This window comes from Falco naumanni, chromosome 4, assembly GCF_017639655.2.
Source record: "Falco naumanni isolate bFalNau1 chromosome 4, bFalNau1.pat, whole genome shotgun sequence".
Taxonomy (NCBI): domain Eukaryota; kingdom Metazoa; phylum Chordata; class Aves; order Falconiformes; family Falconidae; genus Falco; species Falco naumanni.
This window is the reverse complement of record NC_054057.1, coordinates 61,645,339-61,671,387: the sequence shown is the minus strand read 5'-3', so window position 1 is coordinate 61,671,387 and position 26,049 is coordinate 61,645,339. Positions and strand designations below refer to the sequence as shown.

The 26,049-nt window shown below is 47.8% G+C and overlaps 1 protein-coding gene across 2 annotated transcripts in view; it reads left to right on the top strand.

Moving 5' to 3' along the window:
- Positions 1-709: 709 nt before the first annotated feature.
- The window catches only part of SETD2 (SET domain containing 2, histone lysine methyltransferase), a 68,090-nt gene continuing 42,750 nt past the window's right edge, over positions 710-26,049 (top strand). The window contains exons 1-3 of one of the 2 annotated variants that reach the window (XM_040589721.1): positions 710-939; positions 16,474-16,489; positions 19,854-24,295. In XM_040589721.1, coding sequence (XP_040445655.1) covers positions 902-939; positions 16,474-16,489; positions 19,854-24,295 — 4,496 coding nt within the window. In that variant the 5' untranslated portion in view covers positions 710-901. Of the gene's footprint in view, positions 940-4,675; positions 8,581-16,473; positions 16,490-19,853; positions 24,296-26,049 lie in introns of those variants that run through there. The other variant, XM_040589722.1, reaches the window with a different exon arrangement.

The window sequence follows — 26,049 nt, the reverse complement described above, 5'->3', positions numbered from 1 at the left end:
GAGTGCTGGTGATCCCAGGGTGCTTATGTTCTGGGTTTCAGGTGATCCTGAGGTGCTGGTGCCCCAGGGTATGGGAAATCCTTGGGTTGTTGGTGATACCAGAATCCCAGGGTGCTGGTGTCCTGAGGGGGAACCTGGTGATCCCTTGCTTGATCCTGGTGATCCTGGTGAGATCTTGGTGTGGTCCCAGTGATCCCAGGGGTGATTCCGAGGAGATCCCAGTGGCCCTGTGGGCTGATCCCGGGGGTGATCCTGAAGAGATCGCAGAAGTCTCATGAGCTGATCCTGGGGGGGATTCCAAGGAGATCTTGGCACCCTGTGGTTGATCCAGGAGCTGATCCCGAGGAGATCCCGGTGGCCTTGTAGGTTGATCCCAGGGGTGATCCCGAGGAGATCCCAGCAGTCTCATGAGCTGACCCTGGGGGTGATCCCGAGGAGACAGACTCCGGCGGCCCTCTGGGCCGATCCCGGGGGTGATCCCGGCGATCCCGCGGGCTAATCCCGGTGCGCGGTGTGGGCCCCGCCGGCGATCCCGCGGCCGATCCCCCCCGGCCCGATCGCGGGGGGCTCCCGCGGCCGGCGCCGGTCGGGGGGGAGCGGAGCGGAGCGGAGCGGCGGCGGGCTGGGAGCGGCGGCGCGGCGGCGCGGCGGGGAGGAGCCGTGCGGCCGGGGCGGACTCGGCGGCGGGCGGCGGGCGGCGGGCGGCGGGCAGGGCAGGGCAGGGCACGGCGCGGATGGCGGGGCCCCGCCGGCGGCCGCTGCAGCGCGGGGCCCGCCGGAGGATGTGAGGCGGCGGCGGCGGAGCCGAGCCCCCGCCGGGCTCGGAGGGCGGAGAGGGGCCTCCCCCGCGGCCCGGCCCGCCCGAGGGGCCGCGCCGGCCCCCGACAGCGCCCGCCCGACCATGGGGGACTTCTACGACCCGGAGCACCCCACCCCGGAGTAAGCGCGGGCCGCGCAGGGGCCGCCCCGAGCGCTCCCCCCGCCGCGGCCTAGGGCCTGCGGGGCCCGGCCGAGCCGCGCCGCGTCGGCGGCCCCGCGGGGAGCCGCCGGGGCCGGGGAGGGGGTAGCGTAGACGGGCCGGGGCCGGGCCGGGGCCCCGCCGCCGCTGCCCCTTCCCAGCCTTCCGGCCCGGGACGCGGCGGGCGGGCGGGCGGGGTAGGCCGCGCATCCCCGGCCTCGCGTGAGCGCCGCGGCCGGGCGCCGGCTGGAGGAGGCCGGGCAGCGCTGGCGGGGGGGGGGGGGCGGGGGGGGGAGCGGAGCGGGGCGGCGGGCGCTACTGGTGGCCGGGCCCGGGGGCGGTGGGGGCCGGCGGTACCCTGCCCGGGGGTGGTGGGCCCGGGCCCGGCCCGGCCCGGCGGGGCTGCGCGGTGCCGCCTGCCCCGCGGAGGGAGGCCGGGCGGTGCGTGCGGACGTGTCCCGGCCTCCCCGGGGGGCCATTTTTCCGCACCTTTTTTACGATTTTTTTTCTCTCCTTATTTTATTTTTGTTGTCCGCCCCCAGGTGTGAGGAGTTCCCGAGTCCCATCTTCATTTTGCCCCTGGAATCCCCCCTGCAGCACCCCCCCGGGCGGCCCCTGCCCTGACCCCATTTTCTGACAGGAGGAAGGCGCCAGGCTGAAGGGGGGAGAGCAGCCTAATGGCTGGAGAGCTCTGGTGTTCCTCTGTGCTGCGGATCCTCACCAAACCCCCCACACCACGCCAGGGCCGCTGGCTTTATCTCTCCTTGGGAGCAAGCCGTTGGGTTCCCGCTGGTAGCGGTGGGGTTTCTTCCCCCTCCTCTTTCTTGTTGGTTCTGAATGCTATTTTTACATTTTTAGACTTCCTTCGTGAAGGATTTGGGTGCTTCGTAAACTTTGCATGTGTGGCATCCCCGACGCGCAGTTGGCTCTGGGGTGGAAGGAGGCAGACACCTGGCATGTAGCACACCTCTGTGCAGTGCTTGGATTGGAGGCAAAGCTAAAAATGGCGTGTTTTGAGCAAGGACAACAGAGCAAACCTTTCTGAGCGAGCGCTGCGAGTTCTGTCTGTGCCCACCTGGAACAGCTGAGGATCTGTTTTAGCTGAAATGATGCCTGCGGCCGAGCCTGCTAAAATTAGTGAGAGACGGAGGATTTCATTTTGAGTCCAGGTTGTGTGTTTTGCTAGGTGGGGCTCCTGCCTCTCTGCCCATGCAGGAGAGCCTGGAGCAAGCCCTGCACCTGATATACCTGAGCTTAACCTCAGCAGGGAGCGACGGTCACATCCTGAGCAACCCTCTGGGTTGAAACAACGCTACTATTCATCCAGAAAGTGTTAGCCTGATTTAGGTATTTTGCCTTTTTTGTTTGGAGCATGAGGGATCCTGTCCCCAGGCATTGTGGTGTGTGGTGTTAAACAAGTTTCACACCGAGCTCGACAGTTAAAAGTGTACAGGTTATATCACACTGCCGCTTGTTGTCTAAAACAGTCTCAAGTGTCGTGAATCTGGACTCGTGAAAGAAGCCAGAGCGGTTTCTCATAATGATTTTTAAAAAGGAAATACTAATTTAATGATCTGACTTTGGGGCTTTCTCAGGGTGTATGTTCTGGGTTGGGACTCTGAAAGCTGTTGGGAGATGTTTGGATTTTTTAGGAGCCTTGTTTCCCCCTGCCTGCCTCGAAGCCTGGTGTTCTGCTGTGTGTCTGAGTCGTGTTGGCCACTGCGTTAACGGCATGTCTTATTTAGGATGCAGTGTGTCTGCTTTTAGCTTGAGAAAAAGATTATGCGCAGTAGTTCAGCAATGGATTTCTTCAGAAGTGGGGGTACCTCAGTATTCATTGTCTCATTCCTTGCTCTCGAATGTCACGATATTATAAATGTGCCATACGGTGTGTCCAAGGATCCAGTTGGGTATTTCCAAAGCATGGTTGGCCGCTGCGGTGGAGAGTGGAATTAAAAACAAACTATGGTGGCTGTGGGATATTGGCTGCTGCTGGAGATGGGGACTTCCCCCAGTCCTGTACCTGCTGGGAGGTGGCTGAAAACGGTTGTGCACAGTGTGTTTTTTGGAGGAGTTGCTTTTGTTGCTCATAGTGTTGTGGAGTTGTGCTGCTGCGAGACCTGGGGGCCTGGAGAGCGTTGATCAGAGCTCAGTGATGCAAGCGGAGCCCGGTAAATCGGCAGGCTCGGTCTTATTTTGCATGGGAATTACTCACACAGTGGTTTGGGTTGGAAGATCTTTAAAGATCATCCAGTCCAACCCATGAGCAGGGATGTCTTCCACTAGATGAGGTTCTCAAAGCCCTGTCCAACCCAACCTTGAACATGGCTGACGATGGGGCATCGCTAGTGCTCCATGCTGGCTGTGGGAGGTGGGATATTGAGTCAGGGAGCTGAACTACAGGCGACTTGAATATGTGCTGATGGTGCTTACTGGAGTCTTCCTATTGGCAAAGAAACTCAGGCCAGCTTTTGCCTGGTCGGTGGCTGTCTGCGTCCCACTCAGCAGCCAGAGCTCAGGTTCTTGAGAACTTCAGTGTCCAGCAAAACCAGCCTGCCTCGCCTCTTTGGGTGCTCAGATTTGGGCTGGCCTGAGTCCGTGAGCTCGGAGCCACCACCAAGCTCTACATGAGGTCTGCAGCTTCTCCATGGAGCTGCCTGACGCTGACCAAGACCTACTTGATGGATGTTTATATCTTAGGCTGTGAGCAGAAGAAACTTCATCTCTTCCTGCTGGTTACTAGAGCTGTAGTGGTGGAGCCAGTACAGCCCAACCTGAGACAAGCAAGCACTTCCTTCAAGAAGACGCTGAGATCAGCCCTGGCCACTGCATACCAAGGGTGGAGGACCCTCTTAAACGAACCATACATCAGTGGGGTTGTTGCTTGGGGCGAGATGGATTGGTTTCAAAGTCCCAAGGATTTCTTTAGCTCACGTTTGTGCATTATGATGAAGACTGAAGGTGCTGCAGCAGGTTCCTTTGCACATCTCATGGTTGAAATGGATTTATCCCGTGCTGCTGCGCTCCCCAGCTTGAATTTAGCTCCATTTTGAGGAAGGTGATTTTCCTGCTGTCCTGCATCTCTGCAGGCTGGTGATGCTGGTGGGGCTTGGTGGTGGTTTGGTGAGGTTGGGGTTTAGGGCCAGTGCATTTGAACACCCTGCTGATTTGGTTAGCGTCATTTGATATGCATTCAAACAGCCTAAAACTTCAGGTTTTTGGTTGTGGCTGTTACTCCTGGTTTTTTTAATGGGTGTTGCAGCTGTAGAGACTCATGGGCTGTTCAGCGTTCATGTCACTGTGGGACTTGGTTTTTGTTGCCCATAGGCATCTGGATTCTATTTGCTGCTTTTCTCTAGGGAAGACAATTGGTAACGTCAATGCTCTTGGCACAAGGCAGAAGCTCCTGCCTGGCAAAGGTGCTGTGGTTAAATACCCAAATTCCAGTCAAGTAGGTTGTTTTTATCCATTGGGAGATGCTAATGAAAAGGAAATGCTCAGTTTTACACCTGTGTTTCCCTTTGAATGCTTCTCCTCTTTATTAAGGAGACTAATGAGGGTCCTGTGGGGTGCAAAATCAAGAGTAGTAAGGGAGAAACATGGCTTTCGCTGACTGTGTGTACCTGAGGGTTTTTCAGCTCCATGCTTAAGCCTTACTGTCTCTGAAAAGTCAGTTTATTTAAAGAAAATTTGCTTTATACATCTGAATTTGTCTCAGTCGTAGGAGGAGACCTTCACCTGTTTGCCTGGCCAGTCAGTAAGTTACCAGACAAATTTCTCACTTGGGTTTTATTATTTCTTTTGTCATCTTAGGAAAATTCCCAGCTGGACCCGAGCTTTCTGAGGCTGGTTGCTTGCAGCGGAGCCAATTTAAATGAGGTCGTTTATCTCCAGGTTGGGTATCTCCAGGAAGCAGATGTGGATGCCATGCAGCACTGCCCATTCTACTCTTGCCTTTTTCCTGCTCCATCCGCAGCATGGTTTTGGTACTGTTGCCCAGTTCCCTTAAAAACAAAGCCTGAGGTTTGTTGCTTTGCTCTTGGAGAAGTCATTTTCATCCTGGTTTTTGGTACCCACCTTTGGGTCTTCTTATCATTGTTGGGTTTTGAGGGAGGAGAACCTCTTGGCTTGTCCTTCTTCCCTGGATTCTTGTGCAGCTTCCACCCACCATTCTGTTGTTCCTACTTTTCCATCTGCCTGTGGTCCAGAAACGTGGCATGCAGCAGAGGCAAAGTAGAACTGCAGTGTTTAACTTCAGGGGAAATTTAAAAAAGGAGGGGGGGGGGAAAAATAGGTCCACGTTTTGGCTTTGAGCAGTTGAAGTCCCTGTGGTTCCTGCCAACTGAGATGCCTGTAAATAGGAAAATGGTGCATTTTTTCAGGAGCCGGCCATGTGTAAGTGTGCTGGGAATACTTTTTTCCTTTGGTTTTTAGCATTTTAGATCTGTGGCTTGGTGGTGCACCTCTACAGTGGAGTAATTAAAAATGGAATGACGTGTGCGAACGGGACAGGGAAAGTCATGGCCTCAGGATGCCTCCCTGGGAAGATGTGCTTGAGCAGTTGGGTTTCTCAAAAATGAGGAAATTTAGCAGCTGTAGGCTACCCAGGCAGTATATTTTGAGTTCCAAGTCGTTCCATGTACCTTTAGTCACCCAGACACATGCACAAATAATTATATGCTTCACACTTAATATGTAAGAGTAGCTAATATGTAAACTCAGCTCTCCTACATGCTATGGTTTGGTGATTGCTCGGAAAAGGGACAGAGAAATCCCTGGTTTTTGAAAGGAGAAGGCTTTCAGATGGTTCTCTTGTCTTGATTTTTTCTAATTCTCCCTCTGCAGTTTAATATTTTCCTTGCAGTGGCTCAAAGTGGGCCTAAAGCGGATAGGTGACAGCCTTCCTTTGAGGTCCTAGAGATCTGTTGACGTAATTCTAAATATAATTTGTTTGTGTGTATATTTAGACAGGGAGAGAGGATTTATAAGTACCTATTTTTAATAGACACAGAAACAAAGAAAAATTAATGTTTGATGTATGTATTTGACTTTTATCCCAATTAATAGACTGGCTGCATTTTATTATTTAGATGATTATTTAGATTTGTTAACAAGCTGAGCCGTGGTGTAGCGGTGGAGCCACACAAGCTGTTTTGGTGCATCTCCCTTGGTGCTGGAGGAAACGATAAGGAGGCAAAATGCTGCGGTCCAAAGGCTCAGATTGTCATGTGTGGTTTGACACCCACGTCTGTGCAGCCACCTAACGCCGCAGGCGGGGCCGACAGGAGCAGCGCTGGTTTTTCCATTTTACAGCATCCTGGGCTATGCTTCATTTTCATTTTTCCTTACCACAAAAGGTAGGAGTCATTGAGAAAAAGTCTTGAGAAAGTCAAAGTGTGGCTCTGGGTTTTGTATGTTTGGTAGGACACTTGCTGAAATAGATATTTTTTTTTCCTTGACTTTTTTCCTGGCTTTTCCCATTATTTTTCTTCTGTAAACATCCATAAAAAGGCTCTGTCCATGCAGCTGCCCCTCTCCAGCGAGCTCCAGCCTTTGGAGATCCATCCCAGAGGCTGCTATCCCCCAGAGCGTCTCCTTACAAGCCCAGGGGCTGATGTGAAGCAGGACCTGAAATTCAAGAGAAACGTGGGCCAGGAGTCAATGTTTGACCTGGAATATTGATGTGGGAGGAAGGAGCATTGGGGCTGGGTCTGGGGACAGAGCTGGAGCCTGGGCAGTACTTGATGTGAAGCAGCATTTTCAGGACCAGTCATGGATTCCTGCTGGCCTTACCCACCATCACTCAAAGATTTTTGCTGTTTCCACAGCATCACACTGTAATTGCATTATTGCCTTCCTATTTGAAATGCATCAGCGGAGGTTTTGCAGCTAGAAATAAAAAGCGTGTCATTCTAAGTTAGCAGAAAACAATTAATTTTAACATTTACAGCCTTCTCTAGCACCAATGTCCAACAGAAAAAAACTCCGGAGCCTAGTGCCTGGAGTTTGCTTGCGCAGCCCATTCCCAGCTTGCACTTCTATTGCAAATTTCTGGTACAAAGGAGGAAGGAGGTTGAATTTATCTGCTCCTACAGTAATTTCCCTGCCTGGTATCACCTTGTGTTTAGCATTGCCACAGCAACCAGCTGTGATGTTGCAGAGTGATAGCAGGGGTGCAGGTTTTCACTCATTAGCTCTCATTTCTTCTTGCTGTGTTAGGCTGGGTTTAATCTCACTGAAATAGTTTGATTTTAAAGCACTCGACTCTCCAGGAGCTGGTGTTGCAGGGGACCTCGGTTTATTTCCTTTTATTGAATTGAGAGCGGATCCCAAGATGTCTCCTACTGTTGACTTAACCTGCCAGGCAGGTTTTGTAATAGACGATTAAACTTCATCTATAATTACGTAAGAAATAAATACGTTAAGAATTTTATACTAAAGCAGCCACCTTAAGCTTGGCTGGGGCGTTGCAGCATTATATTTACAGCACTGAGACAGCAAAGCTTTTTGTAGTGCATGGTGTGGGTTGCAGTTTGTACGCTTTGAAGTCTGAATTTAGGGACACCTGATTATTCAAAAGCATCTTCTTGTTAATCATGGGATGAGTTTGGGGTAAGGACGGGATGTTTTGTGGATGCAGACTTAAGTATGGTGAGTTACGGAAGTGTTGGGTGTTACATGCATGGCTGTGAATTAGAAGGTAACCTTGCTATGGTGAGTCAAGGTGAAAAAGTACATTAAAATTTCATGGGTTTACCTCCATGTGAAGGTTGTAGGATACATCTTTCGAGAACCTCTCCTGCTTGGGATGTAAGGGACAGCGCTGCTCCTGCCTGCTTTCTGTTTTGGGGAGAAGGGATGCTGGGGACCACTAAGGTACCACGTCTGCGTGTTGGGCATTGCGGGTGGCACACATCCCACTGTCCTGGCGTAGGCAGTGTAGATGTTCCCACCTCACCCGGTGACACCAGGCTCTTTGGGTCATGGGAGACCTCCCCATCTGTCAGCATGGCCACCGGTGTGGCTAGCCTTCTCCTGAAGCAGGTAGGCTTCTGCAAACCCAGCCTGCAGTGGGAAACAGAGAGAAATCTTTATTTGCAAGGCATTTTAGGAGGCAAAGATGGCCAGCAGTGCCAGGGAGGGTTTTTGCCATGGAGGCTTGGTGATGCCATGTTAGCAGTTTTCCTCGCCTGTGCAAGGCAACCCCCACAGGTGAAGTGGAATGGTGATAGCTGCTGAAGGTCTGTTCCTGCTGGCGGGCCGGGGGTGATGGAAGGGTAGAGCCCCCCTCTGGTTTTACCCAGCCCAGTGGGCCAGAAGCTGCTGGCAGAAGGTGTGGTGGAGCCTGGGAGCTGCCTTGGAGCCGGTGGGCTGCCCTAGGGTCTGGTCAGGTTCTTCCCCGCCTTGCGCCTGCCCTCTGAGGGAGGGGCATTGCCTCTCTCTGTGGATTGGTGTGGCTTTTTTTCCCTTTTAGCACAAAGAACTATTTACCCAGAGCCATTGCTCAGGTGAGGTGAAGCCACAGCCTCTGCGTGGATATGTGGCGGCCTGAGCTGCAGAGTTCTCTCCAGGAGTGGAGCCCTGTGCTGGTCACCGGTAGTAATGATTTTGAGTCTGCTTAGGTATTTCTATTTATTTTTTTAAATTCAGTGTGCTGTCAGGTTCCTTGCCTTCCTCTAGTTCCCCTGTTGCTGCAGAGGAATGCTGTAGAGTGTGCTGGTATTTCTCGGAAGCTGGGTGTAGCCTTTTGCTTTTCAGCAGGATTTAAATACTGAGATTATTTTCCTGGTATCGAACATCTTTAAACTTAATTAGGGCAGGTGAACTTTTTCTGTGCGTTCTGTGCATTTCCATGATTGCATGGGATGGGTTTTAAGCAAAACTGAAAAACAAACTGCGGTTTTTTTTCCTATGAATTCCACTAATTGCTTTTCCTTCCGAGTGCAGAAGCGTTTCCAGCCTATAACCTGGCAGTGCTCGCAGGTGGGTGCTGTGCCGTGGCAGGCAACAAACGTGACCGTCCCCCTGGGTTAGGACAGCAACCACCGTAAGGGAGAGGGAATTTTGCAGAAGGCTGGCACTTGCTTGCTCTCCTTTTATTAATGAACTTGGGGGATATTTACTATAAATCTGCAGCAGAATATTAGAAGCTCCTTCTGGTGGCAAGCAGTTTTGGCTTGTAGGGCCAGTACCACCAGGACATGCAGCGGGGTAGCCGTGATGTTATGCAGGCATAGTCCTAAAAGCAGTTTTGTGCCGGTGGGAGAAATGCCTTGTCTTGTGGTTGTACCGTGGTGGTGCCCTGCTTAAATCAGCGTCACAGCCTTGCTGTATGTAAATGTATGAAAAGGTCTGTGGCCTGAAGAACCTGGAAAATAAAGGTGGGATAGTGGGGGCCGATAAAAAAAAATTGGGAATGGGGATAACCACCTTAGTAATTTGTTGAGGGTCACACACAGGCTGTTGCAGAGCTAGGGATCGACCCTGAGCTTTTAAGCCTGGCCTAACCCAGGCTGCAGGAAGGTTTTAATTTCAGCCTTTTGGATTGTTGGAAATTGTTCAATGAAGTAAAATGATTAGTGAAATAATGACCTTGCCTCTTATGCTGCAAGCAGTAGTGTGCTCTTATGCTGGGAGCGCTCTGGTTTGTAAAGATGCATGGACTGTTGGTTTTAATGTGCTTTTTGGGTTTCTTTGTGCGACTCCTGTCCATCCATCCTGCTGGTACCACAGGGAGGGAGTCGTGTCCAACCATCCTGCTGCTGCTCCTGCTTGTGTGCTGCAGGTGATAAGCCAGAGGTGATAAACTGCATTTGCCCAGGGGCAACTGCAGCCCTGGGTGGACCCACGGCTTGGAGGTATGCACACATTTTAGGAGTTAATTGCATCAGTCGGGGAAAATGCGGTTTCAGAGTACCTTGCATGCCTGAATCGTTTCCTTTTGTTGCTGATCTGGTGGAAGGGGGGTGATTTTGTGGCAGGGATTACCTCAAAAGTGATCCCATTTAAATTTTGTTGATGGGAGGGCTCTGGCTTTGAAAGCTGCTGCTGAAATCTCTCCTTCCCTGCTGGGAGAGGAGGAGGAAGCTTTCCAAGGACTGAGCCAGAAGCTGTGGGTTTGAGCTAAGCTGTGAATTTCTGCCCTCTTTTTGTCACTGTCACTCTTCCGTCCTCCCCCCGGCCTGTCCTTTCCCTTGCAATGTCGGTGCTCTGTTGGTAAATCCCTTGCCCGGCTGCCATGGGAACAGCATTGCTTATGGTGATTGCTGTCGCGTTGTCAAACTTGGTTTCTTCTTCAGATGTGCCCTGGCACTGAGCAGAAAGGGGAGAGCGGGAGCCATGTGCGTGGTGAATTTGGGAATTCCTGGGCAGTTTTGAGGAAGCAGCAGGGTGCTGCAGTACCTTTGTTGGAGCAGAAGATTGGAGACCACTGGACAGTGTTTTTCTTCTTAATCAAGTCTTCCTCCTGAAGCAGAAGATCCTCGCTTCTCTAAAATGCTGGTAGTATTAACACAGAGATAACTAAATAATCAGAAGCTTTGGCTCCCAGAAAATCCCTCCAAACCTCAGCTTGTGGCTTTTTGTGTGCTCCTGCCAAGGTCTCTTTTTTCTGATGCACCTTCCTCTGCAAGACGAGCAGCCGCAAAAGCAAATTGTTTTCAGAAATCCCCCTTTCCCCCCTTTATATCTTCCCCTTCTCTTTAGGGTTTGGTCACTGTTGGGTCAAACTGCCTCGGGAAGGGTCTGCATGGGCTCTGCCAGACTCAGGGCTTGGGCAGAAGTCCCTTTGCCAGTGCTGCCAGCTGGCAAAGAACAGGTGGTTTAGCTTGTGCTATTTTTAAATTTTTTTTTTAGCCTATATTTTCCCCAGCTGCGGAGAATGGAGTGTAAATGCTTGTAGTAAAAATTTATAGTGCTATAAGTTTTCCATATTGTGTTGTAATGCCTCCTGAATCTGTTCTCCGTGGCTCTCCTCCAGCTAGATGAGAAGTGGGACCCTGGGCTGGCCTGAAGTGAAAGCTACAACAGTTTAGTTTCTTAATCTTCTTCATGCCTGCTGTTGAAATGGCTCATGTCCAGGGTTTTTCTTGATTTATAAAGTTAATTTCAGAGGGCTGTATTAGGAGGGGGCGTTCACTGATGATTACAGGTGACTCCATACACCACTAACCCAAAATCTATGTTAAAAGAAAAATCCCTTTCTGGCATAGTTGTGACTATGCAGGATGTCACTCAACCCTCATAATTTTTGTAAATGAAAGAAGAAATAGTTCTTTTCAGTATATTCTGCTACTTTTTTTTCCTGGAGTGTTCAGTCCTCTCTGTTCTTTCATGTTTCAGCACAGGAGAAGTGGTGTCTCATCTCCGGCTCCATACTTGGAACTCCAAGCCCAGAGAAAACACCGTGTAAACCAGCAAATGCTGGTTTCGGAAAGCAGGGGCTGGGAGGGCTGGATTTGGGGGATGTGCTGCAGGGCCAGGTGTATGCTTACAGCTACCTTGACCTCATTTTCTGGAGAGCTTGGCTTGGTTTCAAGCTTCTGTTTAAATAAGATGTTTGATATTGTTAGTGATTCCCCACACACCCCCGCCCCCGGGTGTGCTTTAGCCTTTCCTCTGTCTGTGGCTTTTTGGGAGAAGGAGCAGGATTGTCTATTAACTTCCCTGGTGGTTTTTTTTTTCTGGTTGTACATTATCTGGTTGTGGTGCAGTATTTTTGGGAGCTGGGACACTTGGGTATTAAAACCACAATGCTCTGTACACAAGATTTCACAGCTAATTTAGCACCGTGTTTCAGTTAATCATAGGAACTGCTGCACATTTGTCCTTGTTTTTTATCTCTAGCTGGCCACATTAGAGTCTAATAAACCAAGTGTGCAATAGCACTTCAGACCTGTAAGTATTTTACCAGATTGTTTGGTTTTGAGGATGGCAGGAACTGAATGAGAGCAGGACATTGCCTACAGCGTCGTGGTGCACTGCGGCAGCAGAAGCCGCTCTCCATTGCTGGCTGGGCAGTGGTGAAATCTGCCTAGATGCTGCATTTTTGGCTTTAGGCCCTTGCCAGAATTGCACATTTCCACCCAAGGTGTTAATTTGTGGAATGTCCGCTGGTTTGCTCAGCACCAGTGTTCTAGATGAAGGTGGTGGCTGCGTTAGGTGCTGGGGGATTCATGGGCAGCTATGGAAATCCATCTGCATCCCCATGCTGGCAGGGTGTTTCTGGCTAACCTGGCCTAAGCAAAACAGGCTGGAGGTTGGGATTTCCTCTGGTTGAGTGCTGAGGTTTTGCATTTTGTTTCCTTTGTTCAGAAAAAAAGGTAATTACTGAGGCAGGTAGACTTTCAGATGGACCTATGCTAATGCCTGCACAAAAGTTCATCATCAGCTTAAACCAAGGTGAGCCGAGGGGAGCCTTTTTAGTGGGGCTTTTTAGGCTTGCAGCATTGTTAGTCTTGCAGGTGTTTAGATAAGAAGAGCTTTAGGCTTCCAGATTTTTCTCTCTTTAAGAAGAAGAAAATGAAAAAAAAGAAGAAAAAAAAGGGGACATATGGGAGACTTTTCAAGTTTTGTTTTAATATAGACCAGCATTTGTCATTTAGACTTCAGAAACCTGAAGGCATGTTTTTGTTGTTTGCATTTTTAGCATAAGCAAAGCCTGCATATAGTTCAGATTATGGAGTGGATTACATTTTAAAAATGAGAGAGGTCTCATTCATGTCAAGCTGTTGAAGCAGCTAAGAAATGCTGGAACTGCTGAACCTCAGAATTAAAATACAACCTTATTTTTTATTGACATGCCCATGACAAACCTGGGATGTTTCCATGAGTAGGAACACTGATAAATTTTAAATATAAAGAATTTTGGGAGAAACATGAGTCTGTAGCCTTAAAAAAAGTCTTTCCTGCAAATACAAACTCCATACTATATTGGGATTTGGGATTTACTTGCTGCCATAATTGCTCGTGGGTGCTCCTGGGTGCCGTCATGCATTTGTGAGGTGTGTGCAAGCACAGCTTGAACTCACCTGACTGATATTTGTCATTAGTTGATCAGATCTAATGGGCAGATGAGCAAAATTGTTCTTTAAATTTTATTTTTGGGGCAGACTGATTTATCTTTTTTTTAAATACTAATACATAGGGCTGCTGTAGACAAATAAAAGATGGTACAGTTCCCAGTTCTTTTGTTTATTTTTAATTTATTAACCACTTGTTTGTAGAGGTCTTCAGTTTTACTCTGAGTTTTTATTCTGGGTTTTAACAAAACTTTTCTCTTGATGCTTACAGAAATGAGCCACTAAGTGCATGAATTCAGTGCTAATTTTAATAACAGTCTTCCTTTTATGTACCTGCAGATAGCAAGGTGCAGCAGGAGGGGAAACAAATGGGATTACTCTAAACCTCTGGGGCTGGAAACCTGCTGGAGAACCTAGAGTTGTGGGTTTGGATGGATCCCCAGCTCGCGTACGCTCTTGTTGTGCCGGGTCTCCTGCGTGCCAACTCCTTCCTCAGGCTTGTAACATGGGGATTTTGTGTAACTTCATACCCAGTGTGGGCGGAATTTGGCAAAAAGTTTTTGAGCAAACAGCAACACGTTTGCTAATTTTGGAAATCTATTTATATTTTTTTTTTAATCTGGGGCAAAGGAAGATGCTGTAAATGGAAATGGGATCCATAACCCAAGCCAACTACCTCCTTTATTAACCTGGGTGAGGGCACCTGTAGCAAGGTGGGATGAGTGTCTGCTGCTGCTGGAGGGGTAATTCAGGAGGGAAAAGCACTTGGGCATAAGTGGCTGAAATACCGCTGCAGAGAAGGAATACTGCTGTTCCTTCTCTGAGAAGAATTACTTCTCTGTTCAGCAGAAATAAAATTGTTCATATAGGCATCTAGGACTATACAAGATACATTACTGTCTTATCTGCTTCATTCTTACGTGTTTTATTTTAAACAGACACTTTAATTTATGCACCATCTTATATTTTATTCCTTCTTAACTGTGTTCTATCTTGTAATATTTTCGTTTCTTTCTTGATGCCCTTTAAGCTGCTCAAATTTTAGCAATTTCCCCCTCTAAGGACAGACAAGTCTCACTACTGAGGGGCTTTAGAGCAGCAAGATCATCCATTTCCTCACCTTCTCCTACAAGATTTTCTCTGGGTTTTGAACGGCTTCCACTATCTTTTTCCCCGCCCCCCATCAGTGTATTGCAATTTTCTTGCATGCTTTGACCCCCCATGCAGAAGCTGGTGCTGTGCATTTGTGGTGCAGCTGTTTTGAGGTGGCAAATGCTGAGGCTGCGTTACCAACCTGGCATCTTGTCCGGGACATCTGCTGCTGTGGCAGCAAGCTTTGGGCAGGATGTGAGCTTAGGGCTGGCCTGGATCGTGCCGTGATTCCTGCTGTTTTGTAGGCCTGTCCTCTTGGAAAAGAAAGTTTTATTCTTAGCTTTCAGTTTTTGGAGACCTCTGCTTTGTGTACTTGCCAGCATTTTAGTTTAATACCGGTTTTATGCCATGTTTTAGCAACAGGAGCAAAAATGGATTGTTAAGAGGAATTAGTTACTTCCTTTACTCTTACAACAGGTTATTAATTGTACAAGCTAAACTTTGTTACCTGTGTCCCAATATCTGGCTACTTAAACCTGTGTTCTTGTGTATGAAGAGACAGTTACTTCTTTTTAGTTTAGGACTTGTTGGTGGTTGTTCTGTGCTGCATCACAACGGGTCTGGTTATGGATGTCTTGAAAATCTTCATAGAATCATTTAGGTTGGAAAAGACCCTTAAGGACTCCTTAAGGAATGCAGTGTTTGTGTCGGGTCTTGTTGGGTGTTGGCTACACTAGAGCTCAGTGCTGTTCTCACACCTTGTAAATGCTTAGGTTTAACACTCAAAATATGTGACTATCAAGAGGGACAGTTTCCTAGAAATCTAAAACTCCACTCGCTGTGATCCTAAAAATGAAACCTCCTTTTAGGCCCTAATTTGTGTCAGTGCTGTTCTCAGAGGGCTTCTGACCTCCTCTGCATCAGCAGTATTTTGAATTCATGGCTTGGGTAACCCCATTAAATCACATATGCTCCCTTGTAATCTCCACAGCTTGCTTAAACTCATGGCTCATGTTTCCTCAATGGAAACAAACCCTATTCTTGCTGCTGTAAGAATAATTTATAGCCTATTAATAAGCTTTATCAATTGGTTGTGAGCCTTCGTAGAGGCAGGGCTATGTTACTGCTGCTGATAGGTCTTTCTAGCAGGTTGCTCCTGATTCTCTGTTCATGATGGTTTAAATGGGGAGATAGGTGTTTACTGGCGTGCCGTCTCTGTGTTGGTCCCTGCCTGGGTTACACAGAAACCGAGAGCTTTGGCTTTCTTTTCCAGAAACTGATACTTCTCATTAGCTGATGCTTGAAGTGAAATCTGTGAGCCTTTTCTGCAAGAAAACTTTCCCCGTGTTACCACAACAGCACCGAATTATGGCTCAAAACCTGATAAAATATAGCAAAAGTCCAGCTGAAAACTCCCCCCGTATCTATAAGGTAGATGTAGAAAAGGCTGTCTGCCTGCAAACATAAAGGTTAGGTGAGTGGAGAGCGTCTTGGGACTTCTGGTAGAGGAAGTAACAGATAAAGACAGATGAACTGTAACCACTGAAACTTTTACATCTGCTGCTGTAGTTTTCTTTTGGGGCCTGAGAAACTCACTGAATCTGTCCCATGTGTTGAGCAAAGCAAGGAGGGGGTAGTCGTGTTCTTTCATCTTCCTTGTAGGAGAAACTACTTTACTTAGGGTATGAAAGTGAAGAACTTAGGGAAGCAAAACAAAGTTGGGCTTTCCCATTTTCTCAGCATTGGCAGGTTTGGCTGGGATCAAAGTAGCGCTCAAATTAATTCATTGTTGGGCAGCTAGCTGCCAAAGTACTGATGAATTAAGTCTAAGCATCGTGGCAAATAGCCAGAGCTGCAGGTCGATAGCAAATCATACAGCAGTAAGGCATTCGTAAATATCGTTAATTTTTGTTGATGAGAGCAGCAGGTACTTTTCACTGTTTCTGGGCTGCTAAGGAAAATACCAAAATTGATAGAAACCCAAGTTCAGCTTCCTGTGTCTCATTTTTGAGGTCTTTTTTGTATCTGCGTTACCTCTGCAGTGCCTGTTGGAATAAGGGTCTTGCTGGTTTGCAGACCTCGGAAGACAACACCGAGCCAGCAGTTTGCTCAGAAAAGGTTTGCTCTGTTAAAAGTCCACGCAGAATTTTCAGTATTGAAATTCTTGAGCTTCAAAATCATGCTGTCCTCCCCTTCAGGGGGTTGGTGTGTCTGCTCGACTGTTGGGTGCCATTGGTAGGGTCATCTCTTACAGCAGGATTATTTGTGGGGTGGTGGTGACCCTCATTCTGTGTCCCTGGGCCCACCCCCTTGCGGTGCCAGACTTGGGACATTATGTGTGTTGTTTCTGCCTGATGTTTATGCCGCCTTTATGTTTTCTTTTGCATGTTTTCTCGGCAATAGAGAAGAAGAAAATGAGGTGAGTAAAACTGATTCCTTTCTTGCTGTAGCTCCTGAGACATGCGTTAGCCCAACATATTTGACCTATAGATTTCTCAAGTCGAGAACGACTGAGGGCCCGGACAAAGCAAAGTGATGTTTTTCTGCGGTGCCTCTAGTTCAGTGATTAAATCCAGAAGGGAAACACCTTCAGTTTCACGTCTGCCATCTACACACAGGGATGCGATAGCAGAGTGTGAGGGTGCCCTTGAGTCACTTGGTGTAGGTAGATGCTGCTTTCTGCACCATGAGAGGATGATTATTTAAGGACTTAATCTGTAAAAGAAATCAGTTTTGCTGTGTGTGACTCAATGAATTTAAGGGGAAAGGAGAAAAATTGGAGGAACTGGAAGAGCTTGTAATATCCTGGCATAGGGCTGACTGCTGCTAATAATTTTTGATGCTGTAGGATCATACCTGCTCTCTTTCTGCTGGTGAGCACGCTGTGTGTCCTGCCTTTGTTCCCAGTCAACTGAGAGCTGCAGGAACACTGCTGCTTCAGTAATCGTGTACCTCTGCTGAATATGCAGAGTGAACTTGTATCGCCACCTTCTTTCTGCAAAATACCCACAGCAATGTTTTGGAGAATGTTCCCTTTCTGTAAAACATTAAAGGAAGGAGAACTCCTCTTCTACTAGAAAGCTTCTGCTGGTAATTGCTACCTATTAAATTTCAAAAGCTACCTGTAGAGTATAGTTAAAATTCTGTAAGTCATGTTTTGTTAAACTTGGTGTTATTTAAAAAAAAATAATCCCTGGAAGCGTGAGCACATGAGGGTGAAACATTTGTCCTGAAATGCATCATCTTTGCTGAATAGACTATCAAAAGGGGAGGAATAGAAGCTTAGCAGCTCCTTTTTTGCCTTCAGGTCTTGTGTTTTGTGTAAAGGTGGATGTATCCAAACACCATTATTCACATGTGAGCTCGGATTTCAGATTTGTTGCGCTTGAAGTTAGAAAGGTTTTGACAGAAACATTGGCATATTTCCATAACTGTGAATTTTGCACATAAAATAATTTCACAGAAGTTCTATCAAGAAAGAAAACTCTTAAACGATGATTGTGCTGTATTTACTGTATTTTAAAATACATGTTTTGGTTTTTTATATATATATAATTGGTGTAATAGATGAGTCCAGTGTCTGATAAGAATTTGGAATCATGTTTGTGGAGACTCCTTCTGTGAGACATCAGGGTATGGTTGAAGATTGGGACCTGCTTTCTTACTCTTCTGTTCTCCCAAGGCACATAGACAGGTTGGGGTAAAAAGGTGTGAATTTCTGGTCATGTAGGGATAATAATTGACCCAGCAAATGCCGAAAATTATGTTCCCTTGCTCTTTGGAAGGCCAAGCCTAGCGTCCTATGGGAGGGTGGTCTCAGCATTCAGACACTCAGAAACTCCTACCATATGGGCTGGATGCTTGATATTATCCTTTATTCTTCCATAAATTAGTTTATATACACTTGTGTTTTAGTGTATGGGTAACTTCTGGTGTGCGGATTCTTTTGAAAACAGGGACAGTATTTTCAGCATGGCTTTCTGGAGATGGTTGTGTGACAGTCGTGGAGACAGGAGTGTGTTTCAGAGCTGGGCAGGTGTGTGAACATGCACTTTCTCCCAAGGTCACTGTTTGGGTGGCCTTTTAGCCATGGCACTCGTTTAAAAGCATTCATGAAATGGCACCCGTATAAATAACACCCATTTAAAAAGCAAGCTTTTATTTTTTGTACCAGTTTTTCCAGCATGCAGCTAATCATCTGGTGAGGATCAAATGTGTGCATGGGACTGGGCTGGGTAGCAGAGACTAGTCATGTAGAAACCATGACATGGTTTTCACAATTAACATAAGCCCCTATGTGTTTCATCAAAAATGAGGATATTTTTGCATATATGATGTTCAAGGGTGCAAATAGAATGGGGTGGGGTTTCCATTCCACCAATGTCTTATTTAATAATTTACTATGGTGCCTTTAGCCTGAGCAACTATGCATTGTTTTATAAAAGTTAAAGGGTAACAAAGTACGTAATAATTCACAGTGGGTTGCAGGAAACCACTGCTGCTGCCAAAGATGCGTTCATGCAATAATTATGGGAGTAAAACCCAGCTCTACAGTTTTTATACTGCTACAACTGCTTCCATTGGAGACGTGCTTCTCACACAAAAAGTAATTACCCTAATGCAATTTGGATTTACGGGGATAAAGATTATTGGCAAGAACACCCTTTTACCACGGTGCCACAATATTTATCTTTAGGGATTGCACTCCTGTGACACAGCTTTTGCGCAGATGATCCCTAAGCTTTAAAATAGTTGGAGAAATGCTAAGATGGGTAAATGTGCAGTGCTTTATGCTCTGAAAATTCCTAATCTTGGGCTTGGACAGGTAGATCCTATAAGGTAAGAGGCTCCTGCGTTGAAGGAGCTTTGTTACTGTAGACTTGCCCCACTTCTGAAGCCAGGGTTCAGTTGCAAGCGCTGTCACAGCAGCTTTCTTGGAGATCCTGAGCTCCTAACGTCCTAGAGAATATGATTTTTAGCTCATTAGCGTTGAAAATGAACGGACTTGCTGTAGCACAGTCTGCACTGCAAGGTGGCGAGTGAGGTCCTGGGCAGGAGACAGCACATAGCTTCTGGGTGAGATGCACATGGAGCGTATTACAGCCAGTTGGCCTGGAGGTGACAGAGTCATCACGCACGACTGGATCCTGATGGGAATTCTTGGAGGTTGTTATATTAATACTGATCTGTACCTGAGCCTGGAAAGTTACTAGGAATTACTAATGACTGAGATAGGCTGTCAGCGGGGCGTGGGAAAGGACGGGGCTTAAAATTGCCACACTAATTCTTGATAGTCTGAGTTATGCTGAAACCAAATGCATCCAGGTGCGGTCTCCTGGGATGTGAAAACAAGAGCACTTAAAGATTAAAAAGGCAGGCTATTTTGCAGCCTGGGACCACAGAAACAGCACAAATAAAGCGGTACTATATCTTTAATTAACTTTAAATGTTGCACTCTATCTCTTTTTGTAATAAACCAAGAATTAAATGAAAAAAGAAGTTTCAGTTTGGTCATTAATAAGTCAGTTAAAAAGCCTCAGCTCAAACCCTGAAGGAGGTTTTGCTCCAAACTGAAAATGACTGGATAATTGATTTTGTTCAAGAGAGCCAGGCACAGAAGGCAGAGTGACTGTGCTATCCCAGACTCCAGCCCAGGGTATCAATTTCTATTTTATCATCATGAAAAATTCACCAGGTAAAAGAAAATTGTTCTGTGTGCCTGTAGAACAGAGTTCGAAATTCCCCCAAACCAATTCCTCTAACTGCATCTTCTTCTTTCGCAGGGCAAGCCTGAAACCGTGCAGAAAGCTGGCTTTATCAAAGGCCCAGTGTTCAAAGGCATTGCTTCGAGTCGCTTTTTGCCCAAAGGCACCAAAGCAAAGGTTAATCTTGAGGAGCAAGGAAGACAAAAGGTGTCTTTCAGCTTTAGTTTAACCAAGAAAACCTTACCGAATAGATTTCTGACTGGTCTTGGAAACGAGAAACAAAATGAAACTCAGAACTCCCCAGCAGTACCCCTTCAGACTGACTTTAACCCCAAAAGTAAAATGGACCTGGGGGATGCTGCTGGTTCAGCTGAGGAATCTTCACCTCCAAAACCGAAGGTAGAATTAGGGAAGATCCATTTTAAAAAACATTTACTCAATGTCACAGCGAAACCGCCACCAGCTACAGCAGCAACGCTACCGCCACCGCTGCCAGCAGTGGCACCAGTAACAGAACTGGTGGCACTGGCTATGGACTTCCCCTCAACGCCACCACCTCCCCCACCTCCTCCTCCTCTGCCGACAGCATCGATGCTGCTGGCGACACCAGTTCCTGCAGCAGCAGCCTTGCCACAGCTGCCAGTAACACTGATGTCGACGCTGTTGCTCTCGCCGCCTGTGGAAGCTGAAGTCCCCGCTTTGAAGGAGCCATGCCACGTGGCACCTAAGGAGGCTTTGGAGCCGGTCGTTAAGCAGGATGCAGTATTGCGCGGTTCAGAAGAACGTGTAACTCAAAACACACTCGAGCAGACGGAAATAACTCCGCAGAAGGAAGATTCCCATATTGGGAAGGAGGATGAGGTTTCCGACAGCTCAAAGGGTGCTCCCCTCTGCTCCCGGAGGCAGGGATCAAAGAGAAAGTTCTCCCAGTCCGACGGCACGCTGCTGGGTTCTGAGTCTGATGAAGATTCGGTGAGGACCTCCTCCAGCCAGCGGTCACACGAGCTGAAGATATCCAGCACGGAAAAGGAGAGAGATCCTAGACGAAGCTCCACATCCCTCAGAGGTGATGACCTGGGGAAGTCCTCCTCACGCTCCAGGTCTGACAGGGATGAGAAGTACTCGAGCTATTCAAAATCAGAAAGAGATTCGCGGTATGTGTCCTCCCGCTCTCGATCTGATAGAGAGAGAAGGCGAAGCCGGTCTCATTCCCGTTCCCGATCTGATCGGGGCTCCCGAACCAGCTCTTCCTACTCGAGGTCGGAGCGCTCGCATTACTATGAATCTGACCGCAGATACCATCGGAGCTCCCCGTACAGGGAGAGGTCGAGATATTCCCGTTCGTATGCAGACAGCAGGGCGCGAGAGAGCTCGGACTCAGAAGACGAGTACCGGAGGACACATTCCAGATCCAGTGACTCGAGGCGTACGTCGTCCCACTCCTCCTCCTCCTACAGAGACTCGAGGACTTCTTACTCTAAGTCGGACAGGGACAGCAAAGTAGAGTCGTCTCATGCCGATGTGGAGAGGAGAGGAAGGTCATCTTTGAAAGCAGATAGAGATTCAAAAAGGACTTCAGAAAGTGAAGTAACCAAAAGGTGCTCTCCCCTTGATGAGCTAGGTTATCGAAAGGGGACATCCCATTCTAAGCCCGAGAGTAATGTGAATTCCTCCCGTTATAAGTCCACCCCTTCAAAGACCCCCGCACCAAAGCCTGATAAATTTAATAAGAGTTCTTTCTGTTGTACAGAATCGATCGAAGAAATAAAACAGCAGTCTAATTCTCTAGATTTAGAGACCTCTTGTCTAAAAAGCAATGAGATTAGGGTGTCCATTGCGAAAAAATTTGAAAGGGAAAAAAGACTTTCTCCATTAAATCAGTTAAATGATTCGCCCACTTTTAAAAAGGCAGATGAATCGAAAGTGGGTTTTCCTAACTCGATGTCCGAGGAACTTACAGGAAATGAATGCCACGACAGTGTTAAGGAACAAGAAACTTTATTAAAGATAAAGCACGATCAGTTAAGAACGTGTTTCCCCATGGAGTTGAGTGTAAATGGGTCCCCGGAGGGTAGGGCTGGTGCTTTGGCAGCTTCCAGTGCCTCCAAAACAGAGGATGTTGCTGCGTCTTCTGATGATAGCCTGTGTCGGTCAGAAGCGTTGCCTGTCGTGAAGACAAGTCCATCGTATCTGTTGCCATCCAATGGGTTTGAGACCGTGTATGTGTCTCAAGAGCAGGAGCCGGATGATTCTCAGGTCCAGTCCAGCGAGTGCAACAGTCTGTCTAGGGAAGTGGAGGCTCCGGCCCCGCAGCAGCAAGAGGAAGCCACCCCTTTACCTGTCATGAATGTAGATCATACTAAAACACTTCAGAAGCTGGATGATCAGGCAGCTCCATGCGACAAAACCAAAGAACCAGTTTTTTGCTACATTTCAGATGATGCCACCCCTGCTTTGTATCATTCAGAAGTTGAAATCGGAGTGGAACCGGCAGATGTAAAAGTTATGTCTGAGACTTTTCTGGACATGCAGGTAGAGCCGCAGACTGTTACGTGCGATTATGAGAGCACAGAGGATCACCACTCAAAGTCTGCCTGTGACGATGAGCACAGTCATCTTTCCCATAAAATTAGCCTGGCAGTGGAAAGCTCGAGCAGGGATTCCTCCCAAGATGGCTGTTCCTCAAGGCTCAGGTCGGACCATCCCGTGCTGGAGGAAAGCGTCTCTTCCAAATGGGATGTGCCACCACCGGATGGACATTGTGAGCTGCTCCAGCATTCGGAAGCTGAAGAGGTGCTCGAGTTGGATACTCAGCACGTTGATCTTGGTTCGGCAAAAGGCAAGCTGTCATTCAAAGATGAACATTCGTACTATTCAGAAGTGCCGCTTGAGCACCGCAGCAGGGAGGTTGCGGAAGAAGGTGCCGTGTCCACTGAGGGAGTTGGGCTGGATGATATGAGAGTTCGGTGTCCTGGCCTATTGGCCGAGAAGGACGAGGGAAACGAGCCCTTGGTGGCTTCAGCTTTTCCAGATGCCTTGTTTCCCTCTTGTGATGTCATTGTCACTGCAGAAGAAATGGAGACGGTGACTCAAGCCCCGATGTGTGACAGCAGTGGCAACGCTGCTGAATTTGTTCCCCTTAGCCATGACGATTACTCTGACATGGGGGAGAGTGACAGCGAGGGGGGCAGCGAAGACAGCGACACGGAAGACTCCGATGATGATGATGGCACGCCCCGGAAACGGCTGCAGTCCATTGTGGTAGTACCAAAGAACTCGACCATTGCCATGGAGGAGAGCAGCCCCGGCTCCTCATGGAGCAGCCAGGGCAACAGGCGCTTCTCTGACCACTGGGATGAGGAGCGACCCGAGCCCAGTAGACTGTACTACGAAGAGAGATCAGAGAACATGGCGAGTAAAAGTGGTCCACAAGTAGAGAGTCGATGTTCTCCTAGAGGGATGGAGAAGAGTACGGCAACTTCTACTGAGCTTAGCAGGAAGGAGATGGAGGAGCTGCAGCCAGATCCATGCCAGGCTCAGAGCGATGGCGTTGACAGCACTAGTCAAGCAGACCTAACGGCAGACTCCCAGGGCAAACCCAGCGCGGAGGAGAGAATAATGTTGAAGGAGCTGATGGCTGTTGGTAGACCGATGGGCCGACAAGATGAGCAGCCATTCTGTTTGCCAGAGAGTTTTGAAAGCGCTGATAAATCCCGACACCAGATGAGCTCTTCCAAGCCAGACAGTAGGCAGGGAAAGGGTGGCCTTAACCAGTCTGGCCTTGGAGAGTTCTCCAGGCTGGATGGGTTTCATGCGGCAGAGGATCTGGGTGGTTTGGGCTGGGACTTTTCCCAGCCAGAGAAGCCCAGTAGCACCTACCAGCAGCCAGACAGCAGCTTTGGGGTCTACTCTGGCTACGTTTACCAGCCCGGCACGGGAGCCTACAGCGGCTCTCAGAGTTACTGGCAAGGCAACGGTTATTGGGATGCGAGGTCTGCTAGCAGGCCTTCTGCAGTTAATTACGAACGAATTCAAGGGCAAGTACCAGATTCTCTAACGGAGGATCATGAGGAATTTGAAGATGACCGTTGGGACGATGACTGCAAACCTCGTTTTCCCAGCCCCTCAAGTAAATGCCAGATGCCCGGGCAGAAGGAAAAAGGCTCAGTGCAGGCACACGAGATCAGCAGCAATTCAACCAAGGAGTCGGCGCCTGGTGGGGAGAAGAAGGAGGAGGTGAAGATTTTGGAAAAAAATGATGCAAAAGACCGAGGTCCACCAAAAAAAAGACGCCCAGAGTTGGAGAGCGACTCCGAGAGCGACGTGGACTCGAGGGAAAAGAAGAAGGTGAAACTGGAGGGGGAGCAAGTGGAGCCCGTGCCGCAGGACTCCTCCATGGTCGGTCGGTTGTGTATCATGGACGACTTCAGAGACCCCCAGCGCTGGAAGGAGTTTGCCAAGCAAGGAAAGATGCCCTGTTACTTTGACCTTATTGAGGAGAATGTGTACTTGACAGAAAGGTAACCGATATTTTTTTTTTCTTGCCTATAGCAATTTTAGCTTTTAACATACATTTGATTCTGTGATAATTTTTTTCCTGGCCAAATTGGCATAATTTGGAGGGAGGAGGAGGGATGTCTCCTTCCCTATATCTGGCAAAACTGCTCCTATAGGAGACGACACTGGGCAAGTGTTTTAATACCCCCTGGGTCTCTGCTCCTAAACAGAACCCCCCCGTTGGGCCCAGACAGGCCCTGGTGATGAGAAGAGGTGAAAGATGGGAGGATGGGGGGGAGGACAATTTATTTATACCCTCTTTTCAGTCATTCTGCAGCATCCCCTTTGTCCAGTGTTGATTCAGGTATCGGGCAAGACTTGTACGCGTGGGATTACTACATCAGCACCAAGGAAACATGTTATTCTTGTACCCGTGGTAGTTTATAGGATAGTTAATTTTTTTCCAAGCTTTTTACTTTGTTTTCTGTTGTCCACCGTTCCTCTGAACTTGGTGCAGCTACTTTAGAGCCCAGAGCTGTATAGCAGCATCACCTCTGGGCTTGCCAGATCTTGTCTGTTTAGCATCCCCAAATGCCAGCTTGCCCCCTCTCTGAAGACACAGGGAATCTGTCTGGGTGTGGAAAAGGTTTTGGACAAACAATGTGTGTTTCCAAAGGCTTTGGTTACTTGCATGTAATTCTTTTTCATCTCAGATGAGTTATTTTAGATCTAACAGACTGTAATTTGAAATATCAGAGGGTAGCTGTTGGCTGCAGATTATCCTTGTCCCTTTTGCATGGTAACATTGAACAGGATATGATCTCTGGAAAATAAAAACATCTCTTTCTGAGCTTTAGGGATGGTTAGTAAGTGTATTGCTTCAGGGCTCAACTACCTTCGTCGTTGCCAAAAAAATGCTTGCTCTGGCTTCAACGCGTAGGTGAGAGCACCTTGCAAGCCTGTAACCAATTCTTACTCCTGGCGCAGACTGCGGTACGGCCTTCTGATGATTTATGCCTATTTTAAATCTTGCCATTTCCTTTAACTTTGTGATCCTTTTTCATCTCGTGGTTCCTCCAGGGTGGTTGAGTAACAGTGCTCCTGCCAGACTGCTGGGTACCAAGTGCCAGTGCCGCTGGCACCCAGAGCACCCGGTACAGCACCAGCTTGGGGCAACTGTGTTGGGTTTGGTGTGTTGGGGTCTTAACACTCAAGGCTTTGCCATGTCTTTTCTTCACTAAAATGTTTGGGATTTTTTTCATGTATGTAAATATGTTTTAAAAGATATTCTTGATTCAGAGTCTGAATCAACCACTTACATGCAGATAAACCCTGCTATTTATTTCAATCCAAGGGTTTTTTTCTTACGCCTTTTTTTTTTGTCTTGCTGGGATCCACGCTCCATAGCTTTTCCCTAAACATCTCATAGCAACTAAAAAATGCCCTACCTTTTCTGTAACTATGGTTTTGTTTTCTTTTCATTATCTTATTTGACAGCAAAGCAGAAGCTTAAGTAGCTAAACCCTCCAATTTGCTTTATTAAAATAATGCTATTTTCAAATGGTACGTGCATTCAACTAATGGTTTATATATTAATACAGGTTTTCTCCTGGCCTTTGGATCAGCAAAACCAAGTGGACTATTACAAAGTAGCTGAAGTTGAAAGGGATCTCTGGAGACTGTCTCCATTATATGTGATTACAGAATATAGTATTTCATGAGAGGCTAATCAAAGTTTATTCTTCTAGTTTAAACCTGAGAGCTTGCGCTGTGTGGT